At 33.3% G+C, this 18,936-nt stretch overlaps 1 protein-coding gene across 1 annotated transcript in view; it reads left to right on the top strand.

Annotated features, from left to right (window-relative positions):
* LOC134273653 (collagen alpha-1(I) chain-like) overlaps positions 1-18,936 on the top strand; it is a 30,448-nt gene that overhangs the window by 6,564 nt on the left and 4,948 nt on the right. Inside the window, exons 2-45 of the mRNA XM_062755843.1 lie at positions 1,016-1,159; positions 1,828-2,056; positions 2,426-2,594; positions 2,798-3,163; positions 3,590-3,637; positions 3,749-3,811; positions 4,408-4,482; positions 4,588-4,653; positions 4,753-4,809; positions 5,010-5,063; positions 5,176-5,229; positions 5,344-5,397; positions 5,753-5,806; positions 6,300-6,353; positions 6,507-6,551; positions 6,641-6,694; positions 6,803-6,847; positions 7,026-7,079; positions 7,199-7,297; positions 7,722-7,766; positions 7,965-8,018; positions 8,395-8,439; positions 8,701-8,808; positions 9,606-9,659; positions 9,830-9,883; positions 10,099-10,152; positions 10,244-10,288; positions 10,499-10,651; positions 13,471-13,524; positions 13,744-13,797; positions 13,878-13,931; positions 14,064-14,117; positions 14,258-14,347; positions 14,465-14,518; positions 14,750-14,803; positions 14,915-14,968; positions 15,188-15,241; positions 15,633-15,686; positions 15,844-15,897; positions 16,128-16,181; positions 17,740-17,793; positions 17,898-18,005; positions 18,388-18,549; positions 18,757-18,864. Of these exons, the coding sequence (XP_062611827.1) occupies positions 1,016-1,159; positions 1,828-2,056; positions 2,426-2,594; positions 2,798-3,163; positions 3,590-3,637; positions 3,749-3,811; positions 4,408-4,482; positions 4,588-4,653; positions 4,753-4,809; positions 5,010-5,063; positions 5,176-5,229; positions 5,344-5,397; positions 5,753-5,806; positions 6,300-6,353; positions 6,507-6,551; positions 6,641-6,694; positions 6,803-6,847; positions 7,026-7,079; positions 7,199-7,297; positions 7,722-7,766; positions 7,965-8,018; positions 8,395-8,439; positions 8,701-8,808; positions 9,606-9,659; positions 9,830-9,883; positions 10,099-10,152; positions 10,244-10,288; positions 10,499-10,651; positions 13,471-13,524; positions 13,744-13,797; positions 13,878-13,931; positions 14,064-14,117; positions 14,258-14,347; positions 14,465-14,518; positions 14,750-14,803; positions 14,915-14,968; positions 15,188-15,241; positions 15,633-15,686; positions 15,844-15,897; positions 16,128-16,181; positions 17,740-17,793; positions 17,898-18,005; positions 18,388-18,549; positions 18,757-18,864 (3,512 nt within the window). The remainder of the gene's footprint in view (positions 1-1,015; positions 1,160-1,827; positions 2,057-2,425; positions 2,595-2,797; positions 3,164-3,589; positions 3,638-3,748; positions 3,812-4,407; positions 4,483-4,587; positions 4,654-4,752; positions 4,810-5,009; positions 5,064-5,175; positions 5,230-5,343; positions 5,398-5,752; positions 5,807-6,299; positions 6,354-6,506; positions 6,552-6,640; positions 6,695-6,802; positions 6,848-7,025; positions 7,080-7,198; positions 7,298-7,721; positions 7,767-7,964; positions 8,019-8,394; positions 8,440-8,700; positions 8,809-9,605; positions 9,660-9,829; positions 9,884-10,098; positions 10,153-10,243; positions 10,289-10,498; positions 10,652-13,470; positions 13,525-13,743; positions 13,798-13,877; positions 13,932-14,063; positions 14,118-14,257; positions 14,348-14,464; positions 14,519-14,749; positions 14,804-14,914; positions 14,969-15,187; positions 15,242-15,632; positions 15,687-15,843; positions 15,898-16,127; positions 16,182-17,739; positions 17,794-17,897; positions 18,006-18,387; positions 18,550-18,756; positions 18,865-18,936) is intronic.

Raw genomic sequence — 18,936 nt, forward strand, 5'->3', positions numbered from 1 at the left:
AAACAATGTGAATATAAGAAATGAATTTCAATTTGAAGATTCATGAGGTACATGAACTACAAAGCTTCACGCCGGCATATTTATCATGAAGTGCTAACGCGAGAAGCGTCATAGTTCATAACCTCATGAATCTTCAAAAATGAAATTCATTTCTTAATTTTACGTCCCTCGTAAATACAATAACCAAAACTAAAAATATATATTTTGCATGTTTTCAAAAATAACGAAACAGAGTCTGGTATTCCTATGAAAATCCTAAAAGAATTCAATCAGTAAAAAAAACAAAGAATCTATCACAAGTTACAAAGTCTCCAAAAGGGTACATTCAAATCTGCAGTCTGCACCATTCGATTGCACAGAAAAGGAACCGAGAAAGGTGGATAAATCAATTAGAAAGTCTCTCAAAAATAAAGTTTAAATTAAATTAAAGCTAAGATTAGGGTACGTTTGAAGATTTAAATAAGCCAACAAAAAGATTAACCCAGTTGGATATCAATGGAAGCAAATGGCAATAAAGGCTGACTAAACTGGAAACTTGGAGTATTATTGTGATATAAACATCAACTCGAAAGAATTCCAGCAAATATAACTGTTCAATGGCAGATCATGCTTGTTAGACAGTTAGAACCAGTTACAAAGCCAGCTTTGAAAACATACTTTATTTACCATGTGTAAATCACGTGGCCATACGCAGTTGATAAGATTAAATTGAAATCTTGATTTTATTTACATGTATTCTTGTGTATGGTAAACATTTCATATTTCTTTCAATTGTCGTCAAAGTGTTGATAGTTTATACCTGTTTGTAAGCTAAGTTTTGGTAGCTTTGTGGTCCTAACCCTAGAATCACTGATGGTATCGGGTATCTTTAGCAGATACATAAGAAATCCCTCAACAGTTGCATACTTCGGAGACGGTATATTAATAAACCACCCGTAAACTCTGTATTTTAATTTTCAGGAAGGAAATTCTATGAATTAATAAAATGATATTGACAGATTAATGTTGTTTTTAGATGAAATTGATTTGTTGGAAGAAGTGAGAATAGCAGATGCTACTTCGCGAACGAATGGTATGTGTAGTGGGAGGGACGACAATCGGGCATTCCAGATCACGGGCGAGGAGCAACTCACCGTGCAATTTCAGTCTACATTCAGAGGTAAGAGACGTTAAAGCACTATGTTTTGAAAACAACAATGTTTTTAGTTAACCGAGATAAGGTGCCAAACATATCACATGAAACATTCAAAAGCTCATAATGTATTCTTTTTGTCTGCAAGAAGAAATCTAGAAGACAAAACCCGTGATATTCAAATTTCTCATGAAAATATGTTCACTATTCATTTGTTTTACTTCTTAAAATGTTGAATATTTTCATACCCTCCTTCTTGATATATATTCAAAACAGTTTCCTTCAAGACCTGGTTAGACATGGTTTGAAATGTGTAAACATAAGTAGTTGCTTTGTAAAAGCTTTGTAAATTCGAACGGCTTACTTTGTATGTTGGTTTTGATCCAAAATTGCTTCATATTGTAAATGAACTTGTGTTTGCTAGGTTTAAAGGTAAAATTTAAAAGTTTTTCAGTTTCATAAGCTGTCTTTCAAATTGTTAATTAACTGTCACACTTATTTATTGCACCTTTGTGGATGTGTATTTTGTTAAAAGAAGAACCTTGTCCCCTTTATTTGACAAACAATAAAAAAGTGACATTGGATTATATTTCACTTCAATATTTGTATAAAAACACCATTTTTCATGGAGCAATATTTATATTTTATGGTTGAAATCTTGTAGAAGTACAAAAAATATTATTCATCTCTTTTAGATGGACTTCCAGAAGAGTTTTCTTTAATGGCCAACTTTAGGCATAACAACATGACTGCCAAAGATGGTAAACTATCCATACCTCTGCTCACCATTTACAACAATGATGCTCGAGAAGTGTTTGGATTGTACGTAGGAGAAGACGCAAAGTTTCTTCTTAGCGATGAAGAGGCCAGAACAACCTTAGATAAAGCCACACTCTTCGAATCATGGAACACCAATGATGGAAAGTAAGAATTCAAAAAAGATACCTGAAATCTCCATATCACTTTTGTTGGAGTAATCACTCTTGAAATCAAATACATGTTGTTGTTTTTTGTTTTGTTTTTTTTTTTTGCAGTGAGAAACGTTTCTGTTTAGCCAAAAGAATGCTTGAGTTGCAAGATTTTTAAAAATAGATTTGAAATAAACTCTTACTGAAAATTATGACTTTAGACAGATGATTATATATGAAATTCTTAAGTACGCCAACACACCTATGATATCTTTCGAAGGGATCATGAATGTCTTAGATAATGTTGGATGCAAAGCATATAAATCACCAAGAAACATGCATTATATCTGAAATTCATCCAGAAATGAATATTTCTTTCTAATAGCTGGCACAGGATAGGAATCAGTGTAAGTGGAGGAAGTGTGACGCCTTACTTTGACTGTGCCCCAGGGGAACCCATTTCATTCAAGCGCAGCATGGTTCCAGAGGATGCTTTCAGTAGAGAGGGAATCTTGTTTATTGGTCGTGACTTAAATGACTCTCCTGAATTCAAGGTAAACTATAATTAAAATTAAAATTTTATAGTAAGAATACCTTTTTTATTCTTGTTTTAAAAATATGGAAAAATACTGATTATAATTGATATTTTAAAGATAAAAAAAGAGAAAGATACATGTGAAATACTAAATCATAAGACATCCATTTTACATTTATATTTTTTTGACTTGAAATGAAGTTATATGAATCCTTGTTTTAGGGTGCAATCCAAGATTTGATTTACATGCCCTTCCCCGAGGGGGCCAAGGATGTTTGTCGATACTATGCCCCTGAATGCAACCAGGATTATTTCACCTTAAGTACCGGGAAGTCTGATCAAGGTTTCGTAGACCAATCTATGGCCGCCGTTACGGGAAATGTCAGTAAGATGGGAGGTGGAGAAGTCGTGATGGTGGACAAGTCTAGCATGGGAGCGGGAGCGGGGGGAGTTGTCATGGTGGACAAGTCAGGAGCTATGGGAGTTCTGGATAAATCATCGTCTGGCGGATTCATCGTGGACGCCAAAACTGGAGAAACTGTGGGAAAAATGGGAAGTTCTGTGTTGATGGGCAAAGAGGGAGCGCCGGTGAGTAAATTAAAAGACAAAGGGGATAAAAAGGTCTTTGCTCTACATTTAAGCATCTGCTTATAATTAAATGATTAAGATTTTTTTCAATTCAAATTAATATTTTAATAATAATTAATCAATTAAAATATATTTCTTCGATAATGTTCTTGAAATAATATTCATATTACGCCGAAGGGTGTTTAAAAGTAGCATATAGGTACAATTCCAACTAATTTTCATCGCAAGAATTCTAGGTTATTGCTTTAAAAATCTTAACCTTATCATCAAAGTAATGATGGTCATTGTATAGTGTTGTACGTGAAATGTTCAAAATGGTAAATATTGACATGAAAATGGACATTTCGTAGTGAAAACAGTATTGTTTACGATAGAAATATATAAGTACACTTGTATGTTAATGTTTTTCTATCATGTTCTTTGTAGATGTTGACGTACGATGCATCGACTGGAGTGTCCTACGCCTACCGCTATGTAAGATATGACAAAGATCCAATTAGATTTGTGTATTGAAGCAAACTTTTTGTAGTACAATAATCATATTTGCATGTCAACCGTTGTAGTCTAGTTTGCTTCTGATTTCAGGGCGCATCAGGACCCCCCGGACCCATGGGTCCCCCAGGACCACCAGGGCCAAAGGGTGACACGGTAAGCATATGTTTGACAATTCCTCAATTAAAGCATATATGTGGTCGACTAGAATATATGAAATGCTGGTTTTTAACGAGGCTGTTAAAATCTCTCAAACATCAACTTATTTGCCAGTAGCCTATTTCGGTTTAAAACCTGAACAAAGCTAGAGTTTGTTCATTAGTATCGAAAACGTTTGGACACTTAAACACCTTTGTAGGTGATTATTATAGCGTAATTTTGTTTAAGACTATTTACAAGAAAATTTCTCAGTTCTGTTTTTGTTAAAGAGGCGTTTGTCTATGTTATCAAGAATCGAATTTTTACGTTATCTTGAGTAATGGTTACATTAAGCGTGGAAAAGCCGTTTGTTTTGATAATGTTGATTTTTCTGACTTTTGAAAGATTGGGTGATTTTTAATTTTAATTTTGAAAAAAGTTCTTAATTTTTTTTAGAATTGACTAATCATTCAAGATTTAACACAGAAAAATTATTTTTTTAGCACAAACACATGAGTTACTGCCTACCAAAGATGAAATTCCAAACTTTGAGTTAGATATGATAGAGTGGCGATGATTTTCTATTGATGATTGTTTTATGTCTTTTATGTCAGGGTTTTGACGGACGTGACGGTATACCTGGAGCAGGTGGTATGCCAGGACCCCCAGGAAACGTCTTCATCATCGATGTGAGTACTGTGAAGTGTTTGATGAAAAGTCTTCAAGAAGCAATGGTGTTTTATTTTGAAATGTTAAATGCTTTGTTATTATAATTGGCTCTTTTGCCTTTCCAGGCTAATTTTGCATCTAAGACGTCCCACCAGGCTCAAGCATTCAGAGAAATCCTTGGACAACACATGGTAAGTAGATTAAAAAAAGACTAGAATAAGAGAGTCATGGTGATATTACATTCACATGCTTACCTTACACTTATAATTCGCGATGACTTCCTCTTGTAGCTTGCAATGCGTGGTGCCCCTGGACCCCAGGGAATGACCGGTATTCCAGGACCTGCGGTAAATCACCCACTTCGTTTTTGACACTGAAAAGAACATAAGAGCATTTGTAAATGGCTGATTTAAGATGGAATCAATAAGAAATAATATTTATTTCCAAGTACACGTCATATAAAAAAATACAAAAATCATTTTTACGCTTTTGTAACCCTCATGTCAATTTCAACTGAATTTTATGTTATTTTTGTTACCATTTCCAGGGGCCTCCAGGAATCGATGGTCCGAAGGGGGATGTTGGGAATCCAGGAGAACAGGTTCATTATTTTAATTTCTTACAATTTTTATGAAGAGGATAACCCATGGATCACTTAGACCATAATACAGTAATAAAACTATCGAAAATTATTTGTATTGATTCTTCACTAGGGTATAGCAGGGCCTATGGGATTTCAGGGCGTTGCTGGTCAACCAGGAGAACGGGTAAATGAAAATCTCATTTGATAGACTTTGTTAAACGCAACTAATTCATGAAATCCCTTTGAAATGGATTTTACGTAGAATATTGAAATCAATGTAATTTTTTATGGATTTTAGGGACGTCCAGGTTTTGATGGCGACAGAGGAGAAATGGGACCACCAGGTGAAAAGGTATTTGATGATGTTAAACAAGTATAAAGCTCTATTCCTGTTTCTTCCAAATATTTATTTTTTTCCCAAATTTTTGTAAATCCTGACATGAATGTCGATGTACATGTACATGTATATTGGTTTAATAAAATGAGAAAAAAAGCATGAAATGGCCAAACGCAACATCTTGCTCTAAAACGGATTTTCAAGTTTAACTTGTGCAAGACATGAGTTGTTTTTTTTTCCAATTTTCTTCTTTCCTTTAAAGTTAAGGCTAAGAAGGAAAAAACAATTCGTACATCAAGTATCATTAATTTTCACCATTTTTGTCTGACATCATTAATGTAATGTACATGTATTTGATCTTGATTCTAAGGGTCCACCCGGATACCCCGGCATGCCAGGCTTTCCAGGACCAAAAGGAGAACGGGTAAGAAATTTGTAGTTCCTAAAGCTTTTACATTATTGATGGGTACTGTTCTTCATTGCTACTTAGTTATAAACGTTGGCAAAATATCAATCGTAATTTCATTTCGTCATTAAGATAGATTATCCAAACAATTTAGACTATCAATTATTTAGAAGATCCAAACAACAAAAGAAAATTATTTTTTAGAAAGATGACAGAACAGCTGTTCTTCTTTTCTATTCAAAAAAATCTAAAGAAAAAAGTTTGACTCGATAAAGAGTTGTATTTACCACCTTGGCAAATTCATCATGAATTCGTTTATAATAAACGGGAAATGACATTAAAATACATAATGCATACCTTTATTAAATACCTCCTTCGTAGATTTTCATCATGCTCCTCGTGTGAAACTTTCTGTCGATGAAATGAAAAATCAGACAGTTTTGAACTTAAGATTCAATCTAAAATTGCCAAAAAGATACAGGCTGTTCATTTATTTTATTTTTACTTACAGGGACACATTGGGCCAACAGGTGCTACTGGACCGGTAGGACCAGTAGGAACATCGGTAGGTAGATATTCAAATCTCGCACGAGTTGTTCCCCCTTTTCAATTTGTTTTTAACCTTCCTGAATTCTGTTTTTCCCATGAGAAACATTTTAATGTAAATTATCCATTACAAATATTTTGGAAGAAATATAAGTATTATTCTTTTGTATAGGGAGACATTGGTGAACAAGGACCAGTTGGGCCACCAGGAGAAATTGTAAGGCTTTTGATTTTGATATATTTACCTGAAGGAAATTTATAGAAATTGACTATCAATGAACTTGAAAATTTAAAATATTTTTTCAGGGACCTAGAGGCTTCCTTGGACCACAGGGTCGACCAGGACCAATGGGATCTCCGGTAGGGGAAACCTCATAGGGCATTAAATATCACAGAAAAAAGTCTTTTCTTGGGTATTTGATGTTGAAATTACCATCAATGATTAAATTCTGATTTTATTTTTCAAAGGGTCTGCCAGGACTTGAAGGAGCCCCGGGACCAAAAGGAAACGAGGTGAGTTTTCAACTAAAACCTATATTGGAAGAAAAGTATCGCTTTGAGAACACATCGATCATAAAATTCGTTTATTCCTTTGTATGCATGATGAATAACAGTATTTCATAATTCAGTATTCTTTCCTGTTAAAATTATATACGAATTTCAAACATTTTTATTTATTTTATCACCGCAGGGTTTAGTTGGAGCGCCTGGTGCCCCTGGTCAATCTGGTGCCCCTGGAGCAATAGTATGTTTTCAACAAAAAAATAACAGAAAAATATGGAGAAATGTTTATGTTTATATTTTGTATTTTAATAAAATATTAATGTATGAGTTCTATGATATGACGTTTGATTTTTGTTTTAGGGCCCCCCAGGGCCTCCTGGACCCCTTGGACCCCCCGGAATCCCTGGCCCAATGGGTAAGCCTGGTCTCCCAGGTTTACCTGGACCAGTAGGACCACCAGTAAGATTATGTTTGTTTAAATTTAAAACAAAATCATATGCACTTATATATAATATAAAATCTGTTAAATAAATTTAATGTGCAGAGACAAAGAAAATCTTAAGTACAAGGAAATTCGATAGTTGTAGATTTATGACTTGAGTATCGTTTACTTTCTTTTTTATTTAAATAAAATATAAAATGAACGAGGTCGGCTCTCTTTTGAAAAAAAATGTGAAAAAAATCTGAAAGCCACAAATACTAAATTTACGTTTTAAAATGCGTTTGACCTTGTGCATCTAGAGAATTTATATACCAACTGAGTTAAAAACGCAGCAAGTGGAAAACCACTCACTGGTCGACTCGTAAGTAGGACCTCCAGGATACTGTGTTTTAACCTTAGTTCCTTACCACTAAGAAAATATGATTTCATTTTTGTTACCAGGGTAACGCTGGAAAAGATGGAGAGCCAGGAATAAAGGGAGATGAGGTAATTTTAATGTGAATTTCAATAAAGGATACAACTCGGACCTTCAGTTTCAAACCAAATTAGCATGAAAAGGACGGAAACAGTTTACCGTATTTACTTTAATGTATTTATATTAATATTTTCGTGCAATATATTGTAATATTTATGTATTTTCATTTTTTTCTTTCTTAGACTTTTAAAATAATAATATCATTGTAGGGTGTCATGGGTCTTCAAGGTGTGACAGGGTACCCAGGTCCACGTGGAATCAAAGTGAGTAATTACTGCACAATGTTAATGAATATGATAATGTGAAATCATATATTTTCGTGGGGTCAAATTTTCGAGGTTTGAGAAAGAAAAATTGATTTTTGGGGGATTTGATTTTGAGGTTGGTAAAGTATTGAGTAATGATGCATATGAAATTTTATATTCGAGGTTGTTATGAATTTGAGGGTCTCTCTATACATCGAAAACAACAAAAATTAAAACCTTACGGAAATTAATGATTTTACAGTATTATCCAAAATCATATTTCTTAAATGCAATGTAATCTTATGGAATTTATATCTTTTAAGTGAATAAACATGAAAACATTTTTATTTCATTGCAGTGTGCTTTAATGCTTTTTTTATTTATTTTATTGTAGGGTGACTCAGGACCTCCTGGAAATCAGGGGTCAAAAGGAGAAAAGGTTAGAGTTGTTATTTTTTCAAATCAAAACGTTCCCAATCTAAATTACAGCAATAAATTTTGATGATAGTCGACGGATGTAGGGAATCCATGAAAATATTTTAACATCCTTAAGATAAAGAAACTATAGATTTTTGGTATAAGCAAAAATCTTTATTGATATGTTATCTGTGAATATATGTTCCATTATATATTCCATAGAAAATAATGCATGTAAAAATACTTCTTACTGTAAAGCTTAACCTCCATATTTCTGCTTTAGGGTGATATTGGATTGGTGGGTCAAAAGGGAGATTATGGATTCCTCGGAGAGAAGGGTCTGCAGGGAGAGCCTGGACCCCCCGGACTTGAGGGAATTGAGGGGGCAAAGGTGAGTGATGATTTTGACTTGCCATTCTTATCACAAGTACATATATGAATGATTTGATTCTTATTTCACGATTTCCATGGACTACTGGCGCTTGAGTAAGATATGTGAAACAAATTTATTTGTGATTAGGGATGAATAAATATAAATGGATTTATTCTATGTTGAGACTAGATATATTTTACACTCATTACGATTAATATTGCATAGATAAATGCACCATGTTATTTAACCCTTCATTAACAAGTTAAGCCTCACGAAATCTAGTTATGAGGTAGTAGAAGTTCAAAATAATAGTGAACATATGGAGTTTTCTTCAAAATTTCTTAACAAGGAATAATTATAATTAAGTATAGGTTAATATAGTTAACTATAGTATGTACTTTGATGTATTATGAAACTTTACTTTAAAACTTTTTTGAAGATTAAGAGCATTAATATTTCATAAATGACATACATGTACCAATAATGTGATGTAATTTTTTGAAAGAAAATGGAAATATACAAAAGTTCTTTTTAATATCAGAAAATTACTTGTACGTATTTTTTAAAATCAAATATATCTATCTGAAATTCATAGTAAAAATGCTTCAAAGTGAAATCTTTGATTCACTATAGTACTAGTTAACTATAGTTTACTTTTCAGTAACAGTGGTGTTTTTTTTTTTTGCTTGTTTGTTTTCTTGTTTTACTTAGTACTTTTTGATAGGGTTGTTTGAGAACATTTATGTACATGTATCTATGAGTAACAATTCATTTGATTTTATGCAGTTTATTTTACACTTGACTCTTTTAAATAGGGAAACCCCGGACCTCGTGGCGAGGCTGGAGACGCAGGACCTCAAGGTGAAAAGGTCAGGATCTGATTTTGATACAATGTGATATATTGATGCATATTAATGGGAATGGAAACACTTTTTAATAAGTTAACTAACAAACGATGTGGTCATTGAAATAAAAAACAACTTTTTTGTATCCTTGTGTTGTTTCACGTTCTTTTTAATGCATAAAAATCCTATTGTAGGGAATGATGGGACCACTAGGAATGCCGGGATACCCAGGACCACCTGGACTTGTGGTTTGTAAATATATGTTATAATTTGGAATTGGATCAATGTGAAAATCATGCCATTTTAGATCGTATAAATCTTTCCCTCTGCACAACATTTTTTTTTTAATTCATTTAAATATTTGATAAGATAATCTTACCTTATATAAAAGCAGCATTACCATACATTATGATTACACCCGAATATATTTTCATAAAAATTTTACCATTCTGTTCTTCTAAAGGGACCACCAGGTAGATCTGGACGTAGAGGAAGGAGAGGAGGACGAGGCAAACCTGTAAGTAGTTCTAATCAAAACTGATAGAATCTGCAATAAAAATTCTTTATGACAGTAAAACAAGTTTTTATACATCTAAATGACTTTGCAGGGTTTGCCAGGACCAGCAGGAGATGAAGGAGAGAGGGGACCGATCGTATGTCTACTTAGTTTTTTCTTAAAATTATTATTTAAACTTACCTTCGTTTTTTTAAATTTAAAATACGGAGAAATTATGAAAGTATTGGTGATTTTTACTTATATTTAACCTTTTTACTTATATTTCTCCCCATTAAGGAATATAATATAGACATCTAGGAAAAAGGAGAGATGCCATATATGTCATATTTGATCATACTTTTCAAAGGGCCCACCGGGCGAGAGGGGTAAACCAGGACCTCGCGGGCCAGTAGGACCGAAGGGACAATCTGGACAAGCAGGATCTCCAGGGTTCCAAGGAGAGCAGGGTATTCAAGGACCCCCAGGGCCTGCCGGTCTTATGGGTCCCACGGGGCCACAGGTAAGGAAGTAAATAGCTGTCTTTGTTGTATTGCTGATAAAAAAGACTATGAAAGTAATTTTTTTTTATATTTATTTTATTTTCATTTCTTAATACAAACAGCAGTGAAATATATATAACAGACAAATTACATTACAAACAATATGACAGCATTACCTTAAGACAATTGATACAGAAATATTTTGTGCAAAATTTTAAAAAAGTTTGTAGTCAAGAGATTTCAAATTTTTCAGAATGGAAGCATAGAAAAAAATTGAAGATTTAACGTGATTGAAAATGTTATAACTAGTTTCATCTAAGGAATTTAGTCGACAGTACATCTTATATTTGTAAATTCTATAGGCAACATAAGAGATGAATGCGTTGAGTGATACAATTTTTCTATTGCGCTCAGAGCTAAATCCAATTATTACATGTTTCCATTTGATATCTATTTTCAGATATATACATGTACTTAATCTGTTCCATATTTCAATAACATTTCAACATTCAAAAATGAGATGTTTTGAAGTTTCGTTCACGTGGCATAATTTGCAATGACTACTCGTTTCTTTTTTCCATTTACTGAGATAGAAATTATTACTAAGAATATTGTTTAAAAGTTTATAGTTGAATTCTGTAAGTTGTTTATCGGATATGTCATATAATTTACATTGATATATATATTTTTCCATTCTGAGGCAGGACTTAAAAATATCTTTGTTTCCCCTAACCCGACCCTAAATTCTCAAGTTGGGTCGGTAGGTAGGTAAACAATTTTATTTTCTGACAGCAGCTTTGAAAAAAATTTATTGGAAAATTACATTTATAAATAAGAAAAATACAAAAGAAATTGATTCGTGAACAAAATGCTAAGAATCATACATATGCCGTTTAAAAGCAAAATTCATGATTAATTAATTCACAACTGTAATTTAGTTGAACTTGTGAAATATCTCACTCCAGAGTACATTTATATAAATCGAATAAAAAACACAAGATTCTCAAATACGCAAAGACTGGACATCAGAGTATATTTTTTCAAACCTTCAATCAGCCTTCAGTGCTTATAGACAGTCAATGTACTTTTTTAAAGGCCATGAGATTTGAAGTGGTTCTAGAGCATTTTGCTTTGGAGTTAAGACGTGAGTGGCTAATTTTAAGTCGAAGGTTCAAATACCAATGAGGAACGTTGAAAACGGTCCTTCAAAAGGGACTATAAAAACCTATGTCCAGTGTTGCAGAAGATGCTGGCTCAAAAAAGATCCCCCACTGCAATGGGGAAATGTTCAAATGTCGTCCCAACAAATCTCGAAGGGATGAAAAGTAAAGAAACAACCAATCTTCAAGGACATAATTAAAGAAAAATACAGTGGATGTCTCAGGAAGCTTAATTCTGATTTCAAAACTATCTGAAAAGAGTATGTAAACAATATCTAGATGAAACAAACCGAATCTACAAATGAAAAAAATGCTATAAAGAATGTTATAGTCACAAAGTTAAACCCGTAAATAAAGGCATGAAAAAGGACAACTGAATTATATTTATCAGGACGAATATGCAGACATATTTACAACAACAACTATGATTCCATAAAGGCATAAATATAGGAACATACATGAATTGGTAATTGGATCAAAACTCAAATTAAATAAAATGCAGTGACATTGAATGATGTGTTCACTAGGTGGGTCCCTTATCTGCTCATGAGGCTGGCCTTTCCATGTATTACGTACCTTAAATTCAACAGACAGATTTGTTTGTTCGTTGTTTATCGTCTCCATTCGAAAATTTATTCACTCACATGGAGACGCCAACACACCTTCGAAACACTCTAAATTAGTCATGGTAAATTTTATTATCAAATTGTTTCAAGAGTGAAGAATTCTAGGCGCCATTTTTTTCCCAACAAATGCTTGAAAATCACAGTAGAACAATGTCGCCCGTTCTGATAAAAAAAAACTTATTTTGATGAAATTGTATTTTATAAAACTAGGTTGACAATAAAAAAAATTTTGAATCATCTTATTCAAAAAATCTTTTCAGTCGGCGCGATGTAATTGGGTCGGTCGCGTTAAGGGAAACAAAGGTATTTTTTATTTTGGCTGAGGGTTCCACACTGAATTCTTTGCTTAAAATTGTTTGATGACATGGTTTACAAAATTTTCTGTGTACAAGATTGTCATAGAAAAAGTTACATCTTTGATCTATGATATTAACATATCCTGTGTAGAAGAGAAAATAATTTCTGTTCCGTATGTTAACAAACTTACAATTTGAAAAATCATACTTTAGCATAAAGGTTTGAAAACAGAAGTAAGAATTTAAATTCACACAACCAGTTTGACTTGTTTTTATACAACTGGAAAAATCAAACAATGATTTTAAATTACCATCATCGTCAAATAAGTCTTTAACATGTAAAATCCCACTGGCTATCCAGTTTTTAAAAAATAATGTATTTCCCCTATAAACAAAGTTACAATTGTTCCATATCGGCTGTTGAAGAACATTATCGGAAGACATTTTGTTAAAAAAAACAAAACAGGGTTTACATTCATTAAAGCAACATAACATTTGTTGATAAAATATAGGTAGTTTCTCTAGTTTTTTCCATATTTTTCTATCTTTCTATCGGAAAAACCTAACACATAAAGAGCATTTGATTTTTTACAATAGCCATCAAAAATGTTGTACAAAATACCTTTGCTTTTTAACAATCTAGGTACCCAAGCCGCTTTTAAAGCTTTTATCAACTATTGAGAGGCCACCTTATGAAATTCTACCTATAAGCAAAGTAAAAGTTCTGAAATCTTCATCATTATCTTTTTTTGATCAGGGTCTTCCAGGACAAGACGGTATGCCAGGTGCAACAGGAGAGAGAGGACTTCCGGTTAGCAACGCCATTTTAACTTAAATTTGACTCGACTACGTGATTTGGATGTAAAGTTTAAAGAAATAGTAATCATAAATCATTAGGCAAACTTTTTCCCAAATATCGTATCATTTTTTGATTCTTTTAGAAGTCAGTTATAATAAAAAGTTTGTAGTGATTTACAAAGGTAAGCCCAATAAAATATGGCACAAGTTCATAATTTAAATGTTATTTCAGGGTACACCGGGTATTCCTGGAGCTCCAGGGCAGATGGGAGTTATGGGACCACAGGTATGGATTCCGTTAATAATTAAGTTATGATTAGATTTTTGTAATATATAATTACCTAATCAAATGAAATCTGTTGTCAGGGAGCTCAAGGTGAACCTGGATCTCCTGGAGACAGAGGCGCACCTGGAATTCCGGTATGTTGTTAATTTTCTTCCATAATGATACGTGTATAATAGAAATTGTTTATGCTTTCCCGAATTTTATTTTTACATTTATTTGGGACGCCATGCTATATATATCACATACCATGTATTTCATTAATACAGGGACCTCCTGGTGACACTGGACTGTCTGGAGCGGCAGGAGACAGAGGACTTCCGGTCTGTTTCGCTACTTTGAAATTCCAATTTTAAATTTTAAATAAAAATGACTCAGGATCTTGATATAAGCATTCAGCATTTGCCTGTTGTAGCACCGGATAAATTTAAAAGATTTTATATGTTTGTTTTACTTATTTCAGGGCCCACCTGGTCCACCAGGAAACGAGGGTGTCCAGGGCCCACCAGGACCCACAGGGGCCAAGGGAATGAGGGGTTACCCAGGACCACCGGTAAGAATATAGTTTTAAAATAAAAAAAAAAAACAAAAGATATTATCTTTTCAAATTGGTGACATTATCAAATAAGTAACCATTTTCGTACATTGAAAAATCCTTCGATTTTTGTAGGGAAAAGATGGTCTTCCAGGCGAGCCTGGATCACCTGGGCCACAGGGACCAAGGGTATGTCTTACCTGCAAACTATTCATTGATTGCAGGGAATGGATCAACGCAATATATTTGTTTCAAACATGTCACACTATGTTAACTTGTTTACTGTTTTTTTCGTTTGTTTTTAATATTAATTTTAGGGAAAATGTGTTGGATAAAGATTATTTTAATATATTACGAGGGCCTAATCTTTTATATTTCTGAACTAGAATATAGCAATGTTAATCGTTTATCATTTGGCAGGGAGAAAAAGGAACCCTTGGTGAAACTGGAACGGCAGGCTTACCAGGAATACCTGTAAGTATTGCTAAATGATTAAAATACCTTATAAGCCATCATCAATGTTATATCAAAAACGTTCCTACTCTGAAAATTTACTGTAATTATCAAATCTGTTATTTTCGCTAGGGACCACCTGGACCACAAGGAGCAGAGGGACCCCCGGGAACAAAGGGTGACATGGTATATCTCAATTTAATTCAAACTCTCTCTCTCTCTCTCTCTCTCTCTCTCTCTCTCTCTCTCTCTCTCTCTCTCTCTCTCTATATATATATATATATATATATATATATATAATGAGCATAAAATATTAATTTGATTAGTTTTTTAAATAAACAGCTTTATTTTGATTTTAATCATGTTTATTGTGATTATGTCTGATATCACGTGATTTATTTTTAGGGAGTGGAAGGTGCCGCAGGTTTACCAGGTCCAGATGGAGCCCAAGGACCAAGAGTAATAGATAATTTCTAAGCATGAATCTTTGTATCAGTACTTACCTTATTTTTTTATGCTGCAAAATGTGTGTTGTATTGTATTATAGCTTACCTGAGCAAGAAATCTATTTCGCTTAAAAAATCGAGTATTTTGTATCTTTTCTTATATTTCGTCTGCTTTTTTCCCAAAACCTGTAACAAATGACAAAACTTAAGAATGTTGTATTTTGTACTTTGTTTATGTCAAAAAATACATTAAGGGGTAAATAATTATGAGCTCGGAAGAGAAAAAATAACTCTCCAAGGCCTTACTAGATTTAATCTATATATTTAATAACTATTTAAAACCAGTAATACATTAAGTACATGTGTATTTATGATGTGTTCAGTAACATCATTTGACGCTTTAGGGATACCCTGGACTCCCGGGACCAGTTGGGCCACCAGGAGAAGACGGAGACAAGGTTGGAATATACAATTATACAATTTGTAAAAATAACATATCGTACAAAACAAATATTTTAGATTGAAAAATAAGAAAAGGATAAACTTGTTTATACGACATTTTTTAATTATCTGACTTTAGTCCGGATATTTACATTTTTACGGTCATTTTTACAGGGGCCACCTGGAGATCCTGGAGCAAGGGGACCTCCGGGAGACCATGGAGAAACGGTTCATTACATTATTTTTACTCGAAGATCAATAATGACATCATATATGATATATCAATGAAAAGGCTTTAAAGCATTGTTTGTTAAGGCATTCTGTGATTAAGAACACGATCTAACGCATGTATGTACAAAAAGAAAGATCTCCTTCTGAATTTGAAGAATAATGAAATGAGAAATTTTTTGGTTTAAAAATGTTTCAATATTAAATATTGTATTTCTTTTAAAAATTAGGGTCCACCAGGGCCACAGGGACCCCAAGGACTTCGTGGAGTGGATGGACCACCAGTAAGATTCTCTTAAAATCTTTATTCAGTTTTTTTAATAGAGGAATTCTTAAAGACAGAGATTTTTTACTGGGTGGTAAATTCCAGGTGAGGGAGGGGCTTATTTTGTACAGGTGTGAATGCCTTAGGGGGCTAGCAGTCTATTTGTGGCCATCTGTCTCCTAATCCCTAAACACAGGGAGTGATTTAATACACAGTGAAATACCCAGATGTCAAACTTTACCTGTGTTGGGGATTTTGAGACAATTTTAAAATTAGTAGTAAAAAGTTTTTTCAATTTTATTTTGATTTAGTTTTTACTCTTTGAAAATACACCTACCCATTTAAAAATTTATTATTTTATCATACTATAAAATAAAGATTGCTTTAGATGTTAGTGTATGTGTTGATTTAGAAAAAAAAACTCCTGTAACAACCAGATTAGACTTTTAAAATTCATTCCTCCCCAGGATCCCATCTATTAATAAAATGAAAAGAGAGTTGAGTTAACTACATTTCACTAAGAAAAAATATCTAGGTTTATCCTAACCTCAATGAGATTTCGTCACCATGAAACATGCTAAAAAAGATTGCTTGTAAATTCTTAACTGAATAAAAAAGAAAAATACATGTATAGGTGACCTATGATTGGAAACATTATTTTTAAATTCAATTACTTCACACAGTGCTGCTCTGAACTTTGTCAATAACATCTCCACTTTAGGTTTAACATTTAGCATATTAAAATTAATATCGAAATTTCATTTGAAAAAAAAAGTTTTATGTGCAAAAGGTTAATTTTTTCAAAATGCATATTTATTATCATACTCTAAATACTAAAGGTATATTTAATTCATATATTATCAATATAAAATTTCCATAGTAATTATACAGTTTCTGTATACCATGTTCAGATATAAACATCAAATGATCAAAAGTTAATAAGAAGGTCACCGCGAGTCCCAATCAAGGTGTACAGGGTATACACAGGGACCAGTTAGTAAGTGTCAATCAAGTTCCAGCATCCAATGATGGACTTTCACGCACTTGATTGACAGGGCTACCCAGACCAGGTATTTTTGAAGGCGGTGCTTAAAATCTCTGCCTTTAAGGAATAAATTTAATAGCAACCCAAGTTATACTGTATAAGCGCTTTATAAAAAATAGTTAACCACTCCAATCCAGATATGAGGCAGCTTACTCTTTATAAACCTAATAATTTAATTTTCAATCATTGATTATACAATACAAGACAATTTCTCCCTTTTGAATGCTTTCAAATGATTCATATTTTAAATGTAACGTCAAGCGAATTGATACGTTTTTGATGAAGGCTATGTGACGTAAGCAACCCAGGTTATACAATATAGATTTATTTCTTATCCAATCAAATGACGCGTTATAACCAAAATTAAAGTAGTACCAAATAATTGGATTTTTCCTTTAAATTTCTAACTGAAAGGTTGCAAGGGGTTTAACATTAAAGGTATTTCTTAATTAAATATTGGTGTATATATACATCAAAACAATTTTTAAATGAAAAAATAAATTAAAAATTAATATTATTTTTCTCTTCTAAGGGTCCTCCTGGAGAACCAGGCATCCAAGGCGTTCAGGGCCCTCCCGGTCTCAAGGTATGTTGAAAAAATACTAAACTTTTATCTAGGGTTTTATAATTTACTTTCATTTGAATAACAAAATAAATATTTAAGTAAAATATAATTGTGTTGTTCCAAAGGGTTCCACCGGTCCTCGTGGTCTACAGGGCATGCCGGGATTACAAGGTCTTCAGGGACTTCCGGGACCTATCGGGGAGAAAGGAGAACAAGGCGACAGAGGAATGGACGTGAGTGATTCAACATGACTGTATAACATCCTCATAAAATTTTTTTATTAGCTCACATATCTCTTCAGTTCTCTTCACATAAGCTGAAGACTTGAATGTTTACTTTCCGTATGTAGTAGCAGACTCAAATTTAAAATTTTTTATAAATGTTTCACTTTTTATTTTTTTTTCTTCTCCATTAACAATGGGTCAATTCATCTACATTTAGCCCAAAGTATCTTTCATTAAAGGATAATTACTTTTCTTCAAGTTGCAATCCTTATTTCAAGGGATAATGAAACAAATATGGAAAATATGTTAGGTTTCAAAACTGCTCTATATATTTTAATTCTTCACATTAATTATTTTAGTGAATAATTATGTAATTAAAACTTGTTTTCAGGGTCCCCCCGGTGCCCCAGGTCCCCAGGGAGAGCCGGGACCAGAGGGCACACAGGGTCCAACTGGTTTACCTGGGCCCCCTGGATTCGAAGGAAGACAGGGTTTAAAGGGTGAACACGGTGTCCCAGGTCCGGCTGGTCCACCAGGGATAGACGGTGTTATGGTATGTCAAACAGAGAATTTCTTTTTTCATGTCGTATATTCAATATGGGTCATATTTATGGGTTATATTTTAGATAAAGGTTTTTTAATAATTTAAATCAGCAGTTGTGTAATTTTGTTATATACGTTTATTTAAAATATTGTCTATCTATAACTTGTTGTATTGATGTAAAAGATTTCGATTTAAGTAAATAACTTGTAATGACAGGGAACGGTTGGAGAGCCAGGACCTAAAGGTGAGACCGGAAGACCAGGCCCTCAAGGACCTTCCGGACTCAGAGGCGCGCAAGGCATACCAGGACAAAAGGGACATGCGGTAAAAACCACTTTATAATATTATTGTATCAAGATAGTGTCTTTTCTTCGTTTACCATATCATTTCCTATTT

Source organism: Saccostrea cucullata, unplaced genomic scaffold (genome assembly GCF_032062105.1).
Source record: "Saccostrea cucullata isolate Sc308-1 unplaced genomic scaffold, CSIRO_AGI_Scuc_v1 ctg211, whole genome shotgun sequence".
In the NCBI taxonomy this organism is placed as follows: Eukaryota; Metazoa; Mollusca; class Bivalvia; order Ostreida; family Ostreidae; genus Saccostrea; species Saccostrea cuccullata.